This window comes from Natator depressus, chromosome 1 (assembly GCF_965152275.1).
Source record: "Natator depressus isolate rNatDep1 chromosome 1, rNatDep2.hap1, whole genome shotgun sequence".
Classification (NCBI taxonomy): Eukaryota; Metazoa; Chordata; order Testudines; family Cheloniidae; genus Natator; species Natator depressus.
This window is the reverse complement of record NC_134234.1, coordinates 162,119,153-162,135,682: the sequence shown is the minus strand read 5'-3', so window position 1 is coordinate 162,135,682 and position 16,530 is coordinate 162,119,153. Positions and strand designations below refer to the sequence as shown.

The following is a 16,530-nucleotide window of genomic DNA, read 5'->3' as shown; positions in this document are numbered from 1 at the left end:
TGTAAGGGCTCTCCTACTGCTTTGGCACTCCATGCTGACAGCAGCTCTGGCTCTGGGCTGTTCTCTCTTCCTGTGACTAGACCCTCCAGCCAGGCCACTTCTAGGCCTGCTTCTTCTGGGGAAAGCCAAGGCCAACATGCCGATGGTCTGGCAGCCTAATTCGAGAGATTGGGTCCAACTCAGGCTTTTGGGGCCTGCCCAGCCCTTGGCTGTGTGGTCTTCACACCTCACCCTAGGTGGGCTGGTAGCGAAACCCAGGTTTACCCTCTACTCTGGGTTCCAGCCCAGTGACCTTGTACAAAGCAGATGATGTCTGTTTGTTCAGACCCACTTCTGTATCCCTGGGCTGCTTCCTGGGCAGCTAGGCCTTTCCCTGGCTGACTCTTCTATAGGTCCCAAGACAAAGGGGAGCCAAAGTAGTTATGAAGAACAAAAGGAAACTAAAAAGTCCATCACTTACCTGTCCTAAGGAGGCTCTGACATTTTAGAAGTCTATAGTTAGGTTCAAGCCCCAGCTGGTCCTTCCTTCCAGGCAGCTTATTGACTCAAAGGTGTAGCCAATTGTTGACTGCACTCATGGTTTGCTCTTAAAAATTTGCAAGAGACCAAATAACCGACTTAACCAAATGTATTGTCTAAAGACAAAAGAGTACAATATGAAAAGGAGACACACACATCCTTCTTCTGGGAAGCAATTATTATCTTGCAGCGTATTCACCTTACACAGAAAGTGTGCTTTAAAAGTACATATTCTTCTCTGAGTGCTGTCCCTGTGGGTGCTCCACTCCAGGTGACGGTGCGTCCCGGCGCCGTTGATCGGAGATCTTCGGAAGCAGTGCCTAGTCAGGATGCACGTGCTCAGTTGCTGTCTCGGGGTCTCGTTAGAGTCTGTGCGCACATCCCGTGCCCCCCTCAGTTCCTTCTCAACCGTCCTTGGCTGAAGGCAGGACTCGGGGCAGTGCTAACACTCTTCCCTGGTCTCTGAAGGAAACAATCACAAAAATATAGAAATAGTTAGTTAATAACATCCCAGTTGTTTCCCTTCCTTTAGAATAATTACTTAATTTAAAAAAAACAAAAAACAAAAATAACCCACTTTTTTTCCTCAAGCTCGTCTCCTGTGGAGATACTCTCCCCCGGCACTCCAAGTTCAACAATGCCAGGGGCTTCAGGATTTAAAAAGTGTGTCTCCTGTCAGGACTCTGTGCCAAAGTCCAATGGATATTCACACTGGATGAAGTGCCTAGGTGAGACACACGTCCCTGCTAAGTGCCTCCACTGCACAAGCCTCAAAACCAGGGCTTGTCGTGACAGGGACCTGTGGCTGAAAATTATTTTTATGCGGAAATCCCTGCAGCCACCTCCGGAGAAGGGCACTGTTAAACTCTCTCCCTCATGCTCCCCAGCCAGGTCTGAACCTATTGGGAGCACGGCTTCACCCTCTCAGGCAGAGAGGCAAGAAGCCCAACTGTCTCCAAGCGGAGACTTTCACAAGGGTAAAGGGTCTCCTGCAAGATCCTTACCCTCAGTGCTGTTAGCGCCGAAGGCAGGAGCCTCTGACCATCCCAGCACTTCAGCAGCTTTCGCGGAGCACAGAGCCAGGGACCCAAGTTCCCGTGCAAGGAAGATCTCCTCAGCACCGGCCTCTTCAGCACCAAAAATAGACCTGGTGCCGACAGCACACTCTGCTCCGGTGCCGACAAGAACATCGGCACTGAGCCTGCCTGCTGCTCACATAGCAGCAGCGGACCTCCCGCAGGGCGCACACACGAGACCTGCAGCACCGGGGAAAGCTAAACAAAAGTCTGTGCATGCCTCTGAGCAGAGACCTCGCGCAGCGCACTCAGACCCAAGGGAACAGCAACAACAGTTGCTGAGTCAAGATGACCTTTCAGTGGCACCTGAGCCTAACTCTCCGCTCCTGGACACACAGTGCTCACTCTTTGACCAGCCACTGTCCCCACCTGACCTGGCCACCTTCACTGACAGCAAGCCTGATATGCAGCAACAGCAGGAGTTCTCCCCACCTGCCTCTCCTCCTCCACCGAAACCTTTTACACCTCAGACCACGGCAAACAATCACCAGCTTCAGTTTCCCTACTTCGCTCCACCGTGGGCTGCACCTGACTTCTCTTATCCAATGCGTTTGCCTCATTGGTACCCTTGGCCAGCTCCTCCTGCCACTCGACCTCATGCTTCTTCCACCAGACCACAAGCTCCTTCTGTGCCTCCATCTCCAGCTCCATCTACTTCTAGAGGACCTGAATCCCCCTCAGAAGATGTGGGCCAGGGACCATACCCTGATTCGCTGACTCCTAACTCTCCATCAGTTCCAGACAGAGCCCTCATGCCTCTGCTTCCACAGAATGTGAACGACCTGAAACAGTTCCAGGAACTTTTCAAGAGGGTGGCACTCAGCCAAGACGTACCTTTAGAAAACGTCCAGGAGACACAACACAAACTCCTCAAAATCCTTCAACCCTCTGCACCCTCAAAGATCGCGCTTCCCATAAATGACGCACTCCCAGAACCAGCTGACGCTCTCTGACAGACCCCGCCTCTATCTTACCAACTTGCAGAAAGGCTGAACACAAATATTATGTTCTTGCTAAGGACGTAGACTTTTTTTTCTCTCACCGACAACCAAAGTCTCTTGTAGTGGATGCAGCGACCCACGGGACAAAACAGTCACACTACTGGCCCACCCTGCAAGACAAGGACCTCAAACATGTTGACACCCTGGGTCACAAGGTTTATACCTCCTCCACTCTGCAATTCAGAATTGCAAACTACTCCACCCTACTTGCAAGCTATGACATTGATAACTACAATAAACTCTTTGACTTTACTTCACATGTTCCAGAGGACAGGAGAGCAGACTTTAAATCAGTCCTTGTCGAGGGCCAATTTGTTTACAAAATGGCCCTACAAGCATCTCTAGACATGGCGGATACAGCTGTCCATACTACCACAGCTGCTGTGGTTATGTGTAGAGCTTCCTGGCTCTCTGCATCAGGTATCCCCAAAGACCTGCAGACCAAAGTGGAGGACCTCCCCTTCAGTAAAGACAAACTTTTTTCCAAACAAAATGGACAAGGTCCTTCACACCATGAAAGACTCTAGCGCAACCCTACGCACCCTGGGCATCTACCTATCAATTCCCAGGAGACAACGGTATCAACCTTACCAGAGGCCACATACACAACAGTGTCACCAGCCTCAGAACAGACCCTACAACGTGCCTAGGAATTGCCCTAGATCTCCTAGGCGCAGACAAAACCAAGCGCAAACAGCTACTTCCCACCCTCCAGGAAATAAACAACAAATTTGAAGCGTTGGTCGAGGGTCTGCAGGACCACTCCTTAATTCCACTGCCTACTTGCCCATTTGGCCACGGCCTCCAGACTTTCCACCATGCCTGGCAGAAGATTACACAGGACCGTTGGGTCCTAGAAATAGTTCAGTCCGGCTACTCCACCCTTTTATATCCCACCCTCCTACCCTTCCCCGTCCCTCTTCAGGGACCCCTCTCACAAGCACCTACTTCGCGTAGAAGTGGATCATCAACATGATCCATGATCAAGTGGAACCTGTGCCGACACAACATTGAGGAAAAGGGTTCTTCTCCCTCTACCTTCTGACCAGAAAAAGACAGGGGGATGGAGGCCTATACTAGATCTACGCCGACTGAACAAATTCGTAAGCATACAAAAATTCAAGATGGTCACACTGGGCACAATAATACCTGCGCTGGAACAAGGGGACTGGTTCACAGCCCTCGACTTACAGGATGCCTATTTTCACATATCCATTCATCCGTCCCAGAGATGCTTCTTATGCTTCACAATCGGATACGACCCTTTCCAATACAGGGTACTCCCTTTTGGACTCTCCACAGCACCAAGAGTATTCTCCAAAACCCTAGCCATAGTCGTGGCCCATCTCTGCAGACATGGGATTATACTTTTCCCCTACCTAGACGATTGCCTCATCAAGGGCAACTCATATGCCGAGACGCTTCAAGTTACCCATTTCACCATCTCACTCTTCCACACCTTGGGCCTACAAATAAACGCCCAAAAATCTACCCTGATGCCTACACAGCAGATCAAATTCATTGGCGCTCACCTGGACTCAGTTCGAACCAGAGCCTCACTACCACACACCAGATACGTACGCTCTCTGTTTGTCCCAGGATACAGGCAAGAATTTGCCTGCAGCTCCTTGGACTCATGGCAGCCACCACCTTCACGGTCAAGTACGCCAGGCTGCACATGAGATGTCTTCAGAGTTGGCTCAACTCAAATTACAAACCCAGCAGGCACAGCCTCTGGACGCTACTGACTCCTCCAGCAAACGTACTAGCTTCCCTGCAATGGTGGACGAGACCAGAGAACCTTTGCATGGGCGTTCCCTTCCAGCAACAATCCCCCACGCTCATGCTCATCACAGAAGCTTCCCTAATCGGCTGGGGAGCACATCTGAGGGGACACAGGGCACAAGGCTGCTGGTCCGTGCCAGAGACGCGTCTACACGTAAACCTCCTAGAGCTCAGAGCAGTGAGACAAGCCTGCCTTCACCTTCTTCCCCTCATAAAGAATAAATCTATCCGGATCCTAACGGACAATATAGCGTGTATGTTTTACATCAACAGACAAGGGGGAACACAATCGCACTCCCTAGGCATGGAAGCCATCCGATTATGGAATTGGTGCATACAAATTGTTGCGTCATACCTACCCGGCTGTCACAACACTACTGTCGATGCACTCAGCAGACACTTCTTCAGAGAACACGAGTGGGAATTGCACCCCACGATACTACAACAGCTCTTCTCCCAATGGGGCACCCCATCACTAGACCTCTTTGCCACAACCCAGAATTGCAAATGTCACCTCTTTTGCTCCAGAGCGGGATTCGGGACTGCATCCCTCAGAGATGCATTCCTCATCCTGTGGAACAACTCTCTCCGGTATGCCTTTCCACCAATCCCTCCGATACACAGGGTCCTTCGCAAGATCAGAGACGGGTCATACTCATTGCCCCAGCTTGACCGAGACAGACATGGTCCTCCATGGACTCTCCCCAACAGACCAGATCTCCTTTCCCAGGACAACGGACAAATTCTTCACCCCCAGCTCCAGAAACTCCACCTGACAGCATGTTCCTTCATGGTTCCAGACCCACGAATTAGCCTGTTCTGAGCAAGTCCGATATGTCCTCCTGCATAGTAGAAAAGACTCCACCCGTAAAACTTACCTGCAGAAGTGGAAGCAGTTTTCCCCGTGGTGTTCAAACAAACAGTTATCACCCCATATCGCAACCCTTCCTAACATCCTAGACTACCTCCTAGAACTAAAACAGAACGGACTCTCGCTCAGCTCCATCAGGGTACACCTAGCGGCCCTTACCACCTTCCATGATTCGTTAGACGGATATTCATTCTTTGCCCACCCCACCATAAAACACTTCCTCGTGGGCCTCCAAAATCTCTACCTCGAGATTTACCCTTCTGCAGCTGCATGGAATCTCAATCTCATTTTTCACAGTCTTATGAAACCTCGATTTGAGCCCTTAGCTACTTCATCTCTTCTTCATATGTCCATGAAGGTAGCCTTCTTGGTTGCTATAACATCAGCAAGGAGGGTAGGGGAAATAAGCGCCCTGATGGCCTACCTTCCCTACACAACCTTCTCCAAAGAGAGTAACCCTGCGACCCCACCCTAAATTTCTCCCTAAGGTGGTATCCACCTTCCACCTTAACCAACCAATATACTTACCTACATTCTATCCCAAACCTCACGTGACTCCACCCGAGGCAACGCTGCACACCCTCGACGTCAGACGAGCACTGGCCTTCTATTTAGACAGCACTAAACCATTTTGTAAGTCCTCCCGCCTATTTGTCTCCACTACCAAGCAATCAAAGGGTGCAGCCGTTTCTAAACAATGACTTTCCAAGTGGATCTCTGACTGCATCAGATCCTGTTACCGCATTCAAAATGCTCAACCGCCCAAAGGCATCAGAACTCATTCTACTCAAACCATGTCAACATCCGTTGCTTTCCTCCATAATGTACCTATTCCTGATATCTGTAAGGCGGCCACGTGGTCCTCTGAACACACATTTACTAAACACTATGCTATCACACAGGATACCATGGCAGACACCATAGTGTGCCATACAGTACTGTCTACAGTACTCACTGTTGCAACTCCAAAGTCCCACCAGCCTTAGTGGGTACTGCTTCATATCCATCTGGAGTGGAGCACCCACAAGGACACCACTTGAAGAAGAAGAGAAAGTTACTCACCTTGCAGTAACTAAAGTTCTTTGAGATGTGTGTCCCTGTAGGTGCTCCACTCCCCACCCTCCTCCCCTCTACTTTGGAGTTCTATACTGACTTCTCCACGGTAGAGAAGGAACGGGGGCCGGGGCGCGCATGAAGCGTGCTCAGGCAGACTCTAACGAGAAAGCAAGACAGCAGCTAAGCGCGTGCATCCTGACCAGGCACTGCTACTGAAAATCTCCGATCAACGGCGCCGGGACGCACCGTCACCTGGAGTGGAGCACCCACAGGGACACACATCTCGAAGAACTTCAGTTACTGCAAGAAGAAAAGGAGTACTTGTGGCACCTTAGAGACTAACAAATTGGTTAGTCTCTAAGGTGCCACAAGTACTCCTTTTCTTTTTGCGAATACAGACTAACATGGCTGTTACTCTGAAACGAGTTACTGCAAGGTGAGTAACTTTCTCTTTCAGCTAGCAGTATTTATAGTATGATTTTAAAAGTTACAAAAATTTTTACGTGTCACTAAAATCCAACCCCAAGTTCGTAACTGTTCCTTAACTTGTTCTGTTTTGTACTTTCCTTACCTCTATTTTGGATACTACATCCCAAATCAGTTGGGCATAGAGGTACATCCCAACCTGTGCTAGGACACGCCACTACATGTATCTTTGTTTTGACAGGCTTCCTGTTTTTAATTCCAAAGCTGACTTCAGCTTTGGAAAGTTGTTGATATGGGTGAACAGAATTGTGGGGAGATCGTAATGTGTTCAGCTAACATAACTTCCCAGCACATGGTATTAATTATATGTATGTGTGTGTGTATTATATTAATATTGTGCATGTAATACCCATTAATGTGGTGTATACTATGCCTAACATATATGTATCGGCTAATAGCTTCGAGCAACCTCTGGTTAGGCTCTTGCCCCAGCTAGCCTTTCCTTCACAGGGCTAGCTCAAGAGGTCTAGTCCCTCTCTGTCAGCCACCACTGAGCACAGCTTTTCCTCTTTTATCTCCTCCTTCCAGGCATGACATCTTGCAAGGGTGTAACTGAGTGGGGCTGATTGGGCCCACAGGCTCTCATTAATCCCTTCTTGGTCATTGTGGGAGCTATCTTTCTCTTCTGCTGAATCTCCAAATGCCAGTGTGACTGGGGCAGGTTATGTTAGGCCATCCCAAGACTAAGACTGGTCTGTGCAGAGATGGCTTTTCATGCAAACACTGTGTCCAAATAATACAACACAAAATATGCCTCTTGAAAACTCACAAAAATATTGCACCATAAATAAATGTCTTAATCTAGGCATACTTAATCTCAAACAAAAGGCAAACTCAGTACACTTCCTGGGAGACCTAATCAGCCTAACTCAGTTACCACATCACCTAGCTAGTTCCCAGACTCATTCTAGCCATTGCCAAGTAAAAACTGCCTCTGGCTCCAGCCTGTAGAACAAAACACACACACACACAAAAACCCGCTCAAAACCTGCCCCGGAAAAAGCTTCCCACTGAGCTCCCATCATTAGAGACCATTCATCTGTGAGCTATCTGGGGCTCTAAGTCCTATTACTCCACCCCAATTAGGCCTAAAAAGATCTCCTGTACAAATGCCCCTTAGTTCCTTTGGCTCATAGGTGGCTACTCAATCACAGCCACGTCAGAGACCTAGCTTGTCAAAAACTAAACTCTCAAATCCTCTTCCACTGTTGACAACTCCACTAATCCTCATTTTACCACTGGGTCCCAATTGTTATAATATTTAGCACCACCTCCCTCTCTCTTATGGGAGTCCTGTCATTAAATCCTGCCTTGTTTTATTTTCCAAAACATTCATTTCCTGTCTGCTTCCATTGTGACAACATTTTTGCAGGGTTTGATTGTTGCAAGCCTTTTTCCCTGGCCTCCCGAAAATATGCCTTCCCCTGAGAAGTCTGTCCAAATAAGTGCCACCAAAAATATTCCTTGCAAAATGCTTCCATCATTGTCAATCTCTCATAGTTGTCACTGGCTTTCTGTTGCCTTCCTTAATCAAACTAATCTTTGTTCTTGCCTTCAAAACTCACCACAGCATACCTCTCTGCTCTTATATCCTTTTGTTCCACTCAGTCCTCCTTTAACCCATACTACTGCTCTCTGTGTCAACCTCCTCTTTCTGCCATTGTGTACAGTGTTGCCAACTCTCACAATATTTGAGTATTTTATGTAGGCCTCTGCTCTTGGAGCCATGTGATTGTGAGGATCTCACAGTTTTTTAAGTTTCTAGCTGGAAAATATGAATGGTACAGGTTCAAAACCCACAATGCAAAAAAAAAAAAAAAGAACCCAAACTCTATTCTTTAAAATCTTATGATTTTGGGGGACTTGACTCGTTTTTTGAACCCTTGAGGTTGTCATACAGTTTCTTTCATGTAAATCCCTATACCTGGAACTCCCTCTCTGACTCCTATCTGCAACACCTCCAACCTCTCCTCCTTCAGGTTTTTTCTCAAAATGTGCTGCTTCTGGTAGCCATGAAGACTACAGTCTATCTATCTTTTTTTTTTTTTTTTAAGTGGTGTGTGGCCCTCATGATAAACATTACTTCCCAAGTGACTGCAGAATCTTCATCCTAATCTGCCCCCAACCAACCGTGTACTATTGTCTTCACACATCGTTTTGTTCCTAATTTATGTGTGAACTCTTTGGGGCAAGGCTCTGATATCTGGTAAACTGCTGTCCATATCTGTGGCACAGCATAAATGGAAAATAAAACCAATTTGATGGCAAGAAGTGCATAGTGGACATACTGTACTAATGAGATATGGCACAGTAAATATTGCATGCTAAACTTGGGTACAGGTTCCATTTTTCAGATTAACAGTAAATGGAATTTTTTTCTCTTTCAATTTAACAGAAATTGCCCAAGTTATTGCCTCTTACACAGCAACAGGACCTGAACAACTTACCCTTGCTCCTGGTCAACTGATACTCATCAGAAAGAAGAACCCAGGTGGCTGGTGGGAGGGAGAGCTCCAAGTTAGTTACTACTACTGTTTTTATAAAATTCCACATCCATATTTTGCTTTATTTTTCAAAGGATGGACAGATCAGTACCTCTGGGGGGGAAAAGATTATTATGCAACCAAAATATTTGAAGCATACACATTCACATTAGTTCTTTAAAATAAAATATAAAATTATCTAAGGTAATAGCAAGGCATTTTGCCATGCTGTGGGTAATAGAAAGATACAAAGGACAAATTTTGGGCTAATCAACTCTATTTCTTCAACCGGTCTTGCTAAATTTCTTTTGGTCTAAACTGACCATTTAAACTGGTCATTTTTTTCCGTTGAAAAGATTAGTGGGTCTTAGAGTGATAGTCGATTAATTTCTTCACTATCTGTCCTTTCTTCACCGTTAATCTGCTCAATAAATTAATCAGTGGCCAGCAGTCATGTAAGGGTATGGTTGCCTAATGTTTAACATAGGCATATTTTTATCCACTATGTGTAACAAAATTAAGTGTGATTAGGACAAATTAAAAAAAAAAATTGCTTTTGATTTTAATTTAAAAGAAAACTCAAGTGATCCATTATATTACCTAAGCTAACTGACTCAGTTTTTCTCAAATGAGAGCATATCTTGTGTGTATATTAAAAGAAATGTTTAAAGCTGGTTTTGGAACTTTCAAGTTGGCCGCTGTTTCGCCGCTATTTCAAGTTCTTCATTCAGTGGGACTGTTTTGTCACAATGGGGGCTATCGCTTTTATGAGCCTTCTCTGCAAGGCCCAGTTTAATGAAAAAAAAAAAAAAATGATTAACTTTTGCCAGTAAAAAGCACTGGATGTCAGAAAGTTTTAAAGTGATAAGGTGCTTTAAAAATGGTTAATATTGTTAATACTATTAAAATAACCAACAAGTATGTTTTGTTTTGTTTTGTTTTTTAATCTTTAGAACTTGCTTCAGGTCAGTTCTGAAACTTTGACTTCGGTGCTTTTTAAAAACAAACCTAATTTTTTTTCAGGCCCGCTTTGCAATCAAACTGATTTTTGTGTCTATGTGGTGACAATATTATCCAAAAGAGCAAAATTATATAATTTTTTGTAATGCACATGCTTGAGTTTATCCAAACCTTAAATATTCACTACCATCTCCTCCCTTACGTATTTCTTTCCTGGTGGTTCTTCTCTCTCCCTCTGGGAGATCCCCTCACAGGTTAATTTCAGCAGCTTACTACATCACTCTCAATTTATAATGTAAAAGGTTCAGACAAGTTTTATTGCTGCCAATAAAAAAAACACTTTAAAAGTAGAAAAGTTAAAACAGGATGCCTTTAGCAAGACTAACCACAATCAGCAACTAACGAGCAGTGTAAATGTTGAAACAAACATTGGACTTTTATTGTGTGAAAAGCCATCTTTACCCTGAGTTCCCATAGTACCTAACTGTAGAACAGGTTTAACATTTAGGGTGTTTTTTTAATGTTTCATTAAATGGCTTAAATTGGGATTAAAACAGATTTAACTTTTGTATTTAATTTTAAAAGCTTTAGGAACTGCTATGAATACATGCTGCAAAACTCCATGCCTGCCAGGGACTATATTAATGTCCTTCTCGACTCTCATCATAAAATCAAGCCTGTAGCTGAATGAGAAGTCAGATTCACAAATTACAGAACATTTTGTATATAACCCAACCACTGCTGCAGGACATCTACCACAGCGTTTAATACTGCAACAATTCTTGCTGTAACTTGGCAACATCAGAGAGACACCAGCAACCTAATAGTATTTTATCTGAAAACATTTTGCCTATTGTTGCTACAAGTACTGCTGAAGAGTACCGTAGTGGAATGAAATTAGGAGGGGGAGGAAATCTATTTTTTTCTGTAGCATGTTTAGTTTGCTCCTTTGACAGCATTTTATAGTCTGTTTCCTGTGCTGGTTGCCTGGCTCTTTCATTCAGCATCTGGGAAAAGAGAAGCATTAAAAAACAGAAGTATGGTTGTAAAACATGAGCAGGAGGTCTCAGGAGATGGTTTAGTATCGAACTACTTTTAATTCAATTTTTAAAAACATGGCTATGTTTCAAGTGGACACGTTTTCTTTTACACTGCGGAAGAACCTATATAGTTTGATTTTTGGCTTGAAATAATGTTTGTTCATAATTGTCCATCAAAAAGAAATAGAACCTTCACTGTAGCTCAGTCTGAAGGAGCTGAATTAAATATTAGCCAGAGTGACAATAAAGATAAAAGAAAATCAAATGCTGTAGGACTGTTTTTTTCCAAACAGAACAGAGAGATAGATAGATATAGATATAGATATATAGATATGTATAAAAATCAGGCATTATATTCTGTTAGGCTTAAGGAGATCTTCCAGGACTATTTGGCTGTTAATAATCTATGCAGACTTTGAATCAGATCTAAAAAAATTAGGTTAAATTGGTAATCCAAGATGTAATACTGCACAGATGGCTGCTTTCACTAGAACAAAGATATTTTTGTTATGCTTTAAAAGGCAAACTTCAGTATAATATTAGAAATACTTACATCTTCTTCCAACTACAAAAAGTAAATAGCTAAAAAAATACACACAAATCTTAAAAATAAAGAATTAGCACTAAAATTAGAAGCTGCCAATTTTACAGTTGTTGGTCAGAAAGATTTAAAAACCATTTCCCAGGCTTCTCTTCTGGTTCTTAGCTGGAAAGAAGAAGTTCATTGACAAAATAATCTGAGATTGTTCCTGTGGAACATCTAGCCCAGTTTTGCAGACAGGAACACTGGCATTGCAAGATCTGGATCAGATCTGAGTTCCATCTAGTTAAGGAAAAGGATTCTGTCTCTAATTAATAATGCTTAGTACCAGATATTTCAGAGGAAGGAGTGACAACCATGCAGTAGGCAGATATGACCTCCACATTGTCTCATCCTGATTTCCCTTACTTAAATTGGTTGAAGCTCTGAAGCATGAACTTTAATAACAAATTTTGAAAGGGATATTAATTATAGCTGGAGATTCTTGATATCCATATAAACGTCCAGTCCTTTTTTTTTTTTTAATCTTGCTACGCTCTTGTCTGAACAAAAACGTGGAACGCATTTCCTATTCCACAGCATTTGTCATTATTTTTGTAGCAATTGGTAACTGTTTGTGTATGTATTGTATGTTTATAATACTACGGCTATAGTTTGCTGTTCTCCATGTCCGCTGAAGGTAGGACAAGAAATAATGGAGTTAATCTGCAGCAAGGGAGCACTAGGTTAGATATGAGTAAAACCTTTTTAACTATAAGGGTAGTTAAGCTCTGGAATGGACTTCCAAGGGAGGTTGTGGAATCCCCATCACTGGAGGTTTTTAAGAACTGATTGGACAAACAGCTGTCAGGGATGGTCTAGGTACTCTGGTCTTGCTTTAGTGAGGGGGCTGAACTTGATAACTTCTTAAAGTCTCTTCCAATCCTACATTTCTATGATTCTGTACTCTAATTTTAGCTTTTTAGAAATACAGTGTGGGAGAACTCAATGTTTGCCAAGTAGAAAAGATACTTACATGAGTATCAGAATGTTTCAGTGCTCTTAAAAAAACCCAACTGTCTATATGTTCTTTAAAATCATTTGGCCTATTTTAAAGTGGTCAGTGTAACTTCAAATATAAAATTAAAATGTAGACTGAGTTACCCTGGCCTGGTCTGGGGGTCTGTTGATGTGCTTAACCCTCTGAAAAGAATTATTTTCTTATTAGGCACGAGGGAAAAAACGACAGATAGGATGGTTCCCTGCTAACTATGTAAAACTTTTAAGTCCTGGTACCAGTAAAACTACGCCAACTGAGCCACCTAAATCAACAGTATTACCTTCCGGTAAGTAATGCAGTAATGTTCTCAAAATATTTGTTCATCTGTGTCACTTGTGTAGTTTAGCACTGGACATTTCTAGGGAATTAACTGTTATATTAGTCACTTGGGTTTCAAAGTTCCTTTCTAAAATATTTCATTTTTCTTATGAATTTCTATACAATTTCTTTATTTCATCTGTAGAGTATTTTCTCATCTAACTTTGATCATATGCCTTTAGGGAAAGATGACCAGTTGGGTTAACATGGAATATATCTGTCATACATATTTGCTTATTTTAATGCTAATGAAAGGATACAGGACTGGTAGCCCTAGAGACTGAAATATGCTATCCACTAAAGATCCAGCCCAGGCAGTAACAAACCATCCTACTAATATATGTTAACTGTGGCAGGACCAGGTTTAGGGGTGAGAAGATAGCTGATTCTTATGTCCTTAATATCCCTGCTGAGTTTGCCAGTTTGGGTGGTACCTTTGTGGTAAGGACACTTGCCCGTTAGGATCTGAAGTGAGACAATCAGTTTGTTCCACATAAGCCATTGAACGATATCCAGATGGTAATGTCTTCCATTGTTGTTGACCTGGCTTGGACTTACGTTCGTACAGTACTTCCCTGAGCTATTCTCTAACCATTATCATTCCCTTGAGCAAAAAGGAGTCTATTTCTAATTGACTGTGTATAAAACATTGGACTTACACACTGGCACACCGAGCATGCCATCTGTCTTGATTTTCTGTCTCCAAATATCTAGGAAAAGTAGTCATAAGTATTTAAATGCTAGGGAACTAGATAAATCATGAAATTATAATAGAATACTCGAATGACTGAAAGCTGTCATCTGATATGTTCAGAGACCTATTTGAAAAGTATGAAATAAGTTTTTGGTGAAAGCAGGCGGCCGCATCAGAAAAGTCTGCATCCCAAGTGGCACTAAATGGCCCTCTTCTTGGTAGACTTAGCAGGGAAACAAAAAAGTCAACTGGCATGAAGACTGATCTACCCTCTCACCACTGGTGAGGTAGCTCCCACCAGTTCAGGCATGGGGCACACTAGCAAGGCATTGCGGAGGCACTTGTATTTTCTGTATTATAGGGCTGACAAGCTAGAACCTTTCACAAGCGCTAAAAATGTTTTATACAAATACATAAACATTCTAGTAATGTCTTACATTATTGGTATCATGAATATTGGACACACCATCAAACATGATTGTATCAAATACAACTTTATATTGATTTTGGAGAGTGTGTGGAAGAAAAGAGACTGTCTTGTCTTTCCTTTTGTAATGATGATGTCCTCATTTAGCATGTGGTCAGTCTAATTGGGTGTCTTTATGGAGGAATTCTGGAGGTATGGGCTGGTGGAACCGAATATAGAAGGGTTTTTGTGCAAAGGAGCCACTTATGGCTGTGGGGAGTAGAACTGAGAAGAATGTTCATAAAAGGAGAGTAGTAGTGGCCAGAGTAGTACATAGAGAGGGGTGTTTAAAATGTGCAATAGCACATGATGTCTGGAGTTTGAAAGGGAAGGACTATCAGAGGCTGGTACCAACAACAGTTTGATGTGTAGCTATTTTTTCTCTTTCTGCTTGCGCTGCCACTATACTTCTTGTTGTTGGGTTTGTGTGTGTGCGTTCATCATAACATAACATGAATTGTGTGACTTTGGACAGCTTTTTAAATTCTGTTGCATGGACACTTTTTGTCTATTGGGACCTTGAGACTTTCTTAATTTCTCACTGCTTTATATCTGTCCCCTTCGAAACCCGTGATGTGAGCACTGTCCTCCTAGTTTGAGAAATGAGCAGGACTCCCTTCATAGCCTGTGAGTGCCACTTCTGTATTGCCACAGGTAAAGAGGTTATTTTATAGAAATACTAGGAAACCTCTTTCCAAGCATTCCTACTTATTTTAAAGAATTAAGTGTGCTGCTTCCATAGTATTTGTAGCTTGTGCTGACGTGGAGACAGCCAGACAGGAACCTGGACTCTGATTCTAACCCATGTATCAGATGATGTGTTTCAGATAATCCCAGGGCCAACTGCACGTGTCTCTCTCTTTCTTTTTTTTTTTTTTTTTTTAAACAGAAACAAGGGGTACATCTGCTTTAGGCTACTTTTATAGCTGTCTGTGGGTTTTGGAGCTGCTGTCACTGCTAGGAATGCAAGCAAATTGGGATCATTCCTAGGGTTTTCCATCTGAGATGAGGGTACAGTAGAACCTCAGAGTTTAGTAGTTTACATTTAACATGGTACTGTACTGTATTTGCTTCTTTTTTGTCTCTGCTGCTGCCTGATTGTACACGTCTGGTTCCAAATGAGGTGTGTGGTCGACTGGACAGTTCGTTAACTCTATTGCTCATAACTCTGAGGATCTGCTGTATATTCAAAACTCAACTAGCAAACTTAAGTATAGTGGGATAGGACCAAATTCAGACTGTATTTGGCTTGATACAGTATTAGTTGGGACAAATAACAATGGATGACAAATTACATTTTTTCTGCTTAAGAAACAGAATGCTAAAAATGTATAAATGTTAGAGAAACTCTGCACTGAAATGTGTACACTGTATGTCGTCAAATGTGGAAATTAGCTTGGATTAGTTATCTGACTCCTCCTTAGCGTGATAGGCAAAGCAATAATTAAAAGGAGTCATAACAGTCTCCAAGTCTTTGGAGAAGTAAACAGGAATTATTTTGAGTTGTACAAGTGCTATCACAGAGTACTGGGAGGAAATTAAGAAAGAGGAAATTAATGCTGAATATCATGGAGCTGTTTCCTGACACAGATCTATTACTGTCAAAATGATCTTTTGCGGGGGAAAATACCAGAAGCCCCATTGCTTGGAACATAGAACACAACAGAAAGGAAAAGGAAATAAGCTATTGTTGTTTTGTTTAAAAGAGAACACAGCCCTACCTGGCTTGGGAGAATTGGGCCAGTTTTCTAATTTTCCTTTCTATTGTGATTGTGTGGAGCCATTGTGTCCTTGGAGCCACTCAGACATACTGAGTTCCATGATAAGAAAATAGAAAAATATATTGCAGGCAACAGTTTTGCCTTGGCAAGAGGATGGGTTAAATGACCTAACAAATTGTCTGATTTTTTTTTTCCCTCCCCCACTCTCCCTTTCACACCCAGTCTCTAATTTCTGATATTCTAAACATCTCTAGCAGCATTGGCACCAGTCAGCTTGCTTTCTCCTGACTGGAGCTGTGTTTAGTAGGTGGCTTTCTCCCCCTTCAAAGAGAAGTTATAATACTTCGAAGAAAGAGTCCATACCCTAAATTTGTAAAAGTGGGGGTTCGAAAATGTTATGTATGCCACAGTTATTTGTCAGCTGACCAGTTCTAGCTGAGAGAGTAGGCTTTGTAATGCTAGAGAAGATCCAGA

General features: G+C 43.1%; 1 protein-coding gene across 5 annotated transcripts in view; it reads left to right on the top strand.

The window, feature by feature from the left end:
• ITSN1 (intersectin 1) overlaps positions 1-16,530 on the top strand; it is a 227,687-nt gene that overhangs the window by 175,740 nt on the left and 35,417 nt on the right. For all 5 annotated transcript variants that reach the window (XM_074970371.1, XM_074970381.1, XM_074970391.1 and 2 more), the window contains 2 exons: positions 9,190-9,311; positions 13,026-13,143. In XM_074970371.1, the coding sequence (XP_074826472.1) occupies positions 9,190-9,311; positions 13,026-13,143 (240 nt within the window). The remainder of the gene's footprint in view (positions 1-9,189; positions 9,312-13,025; positions 13,144-16,530) is intronic.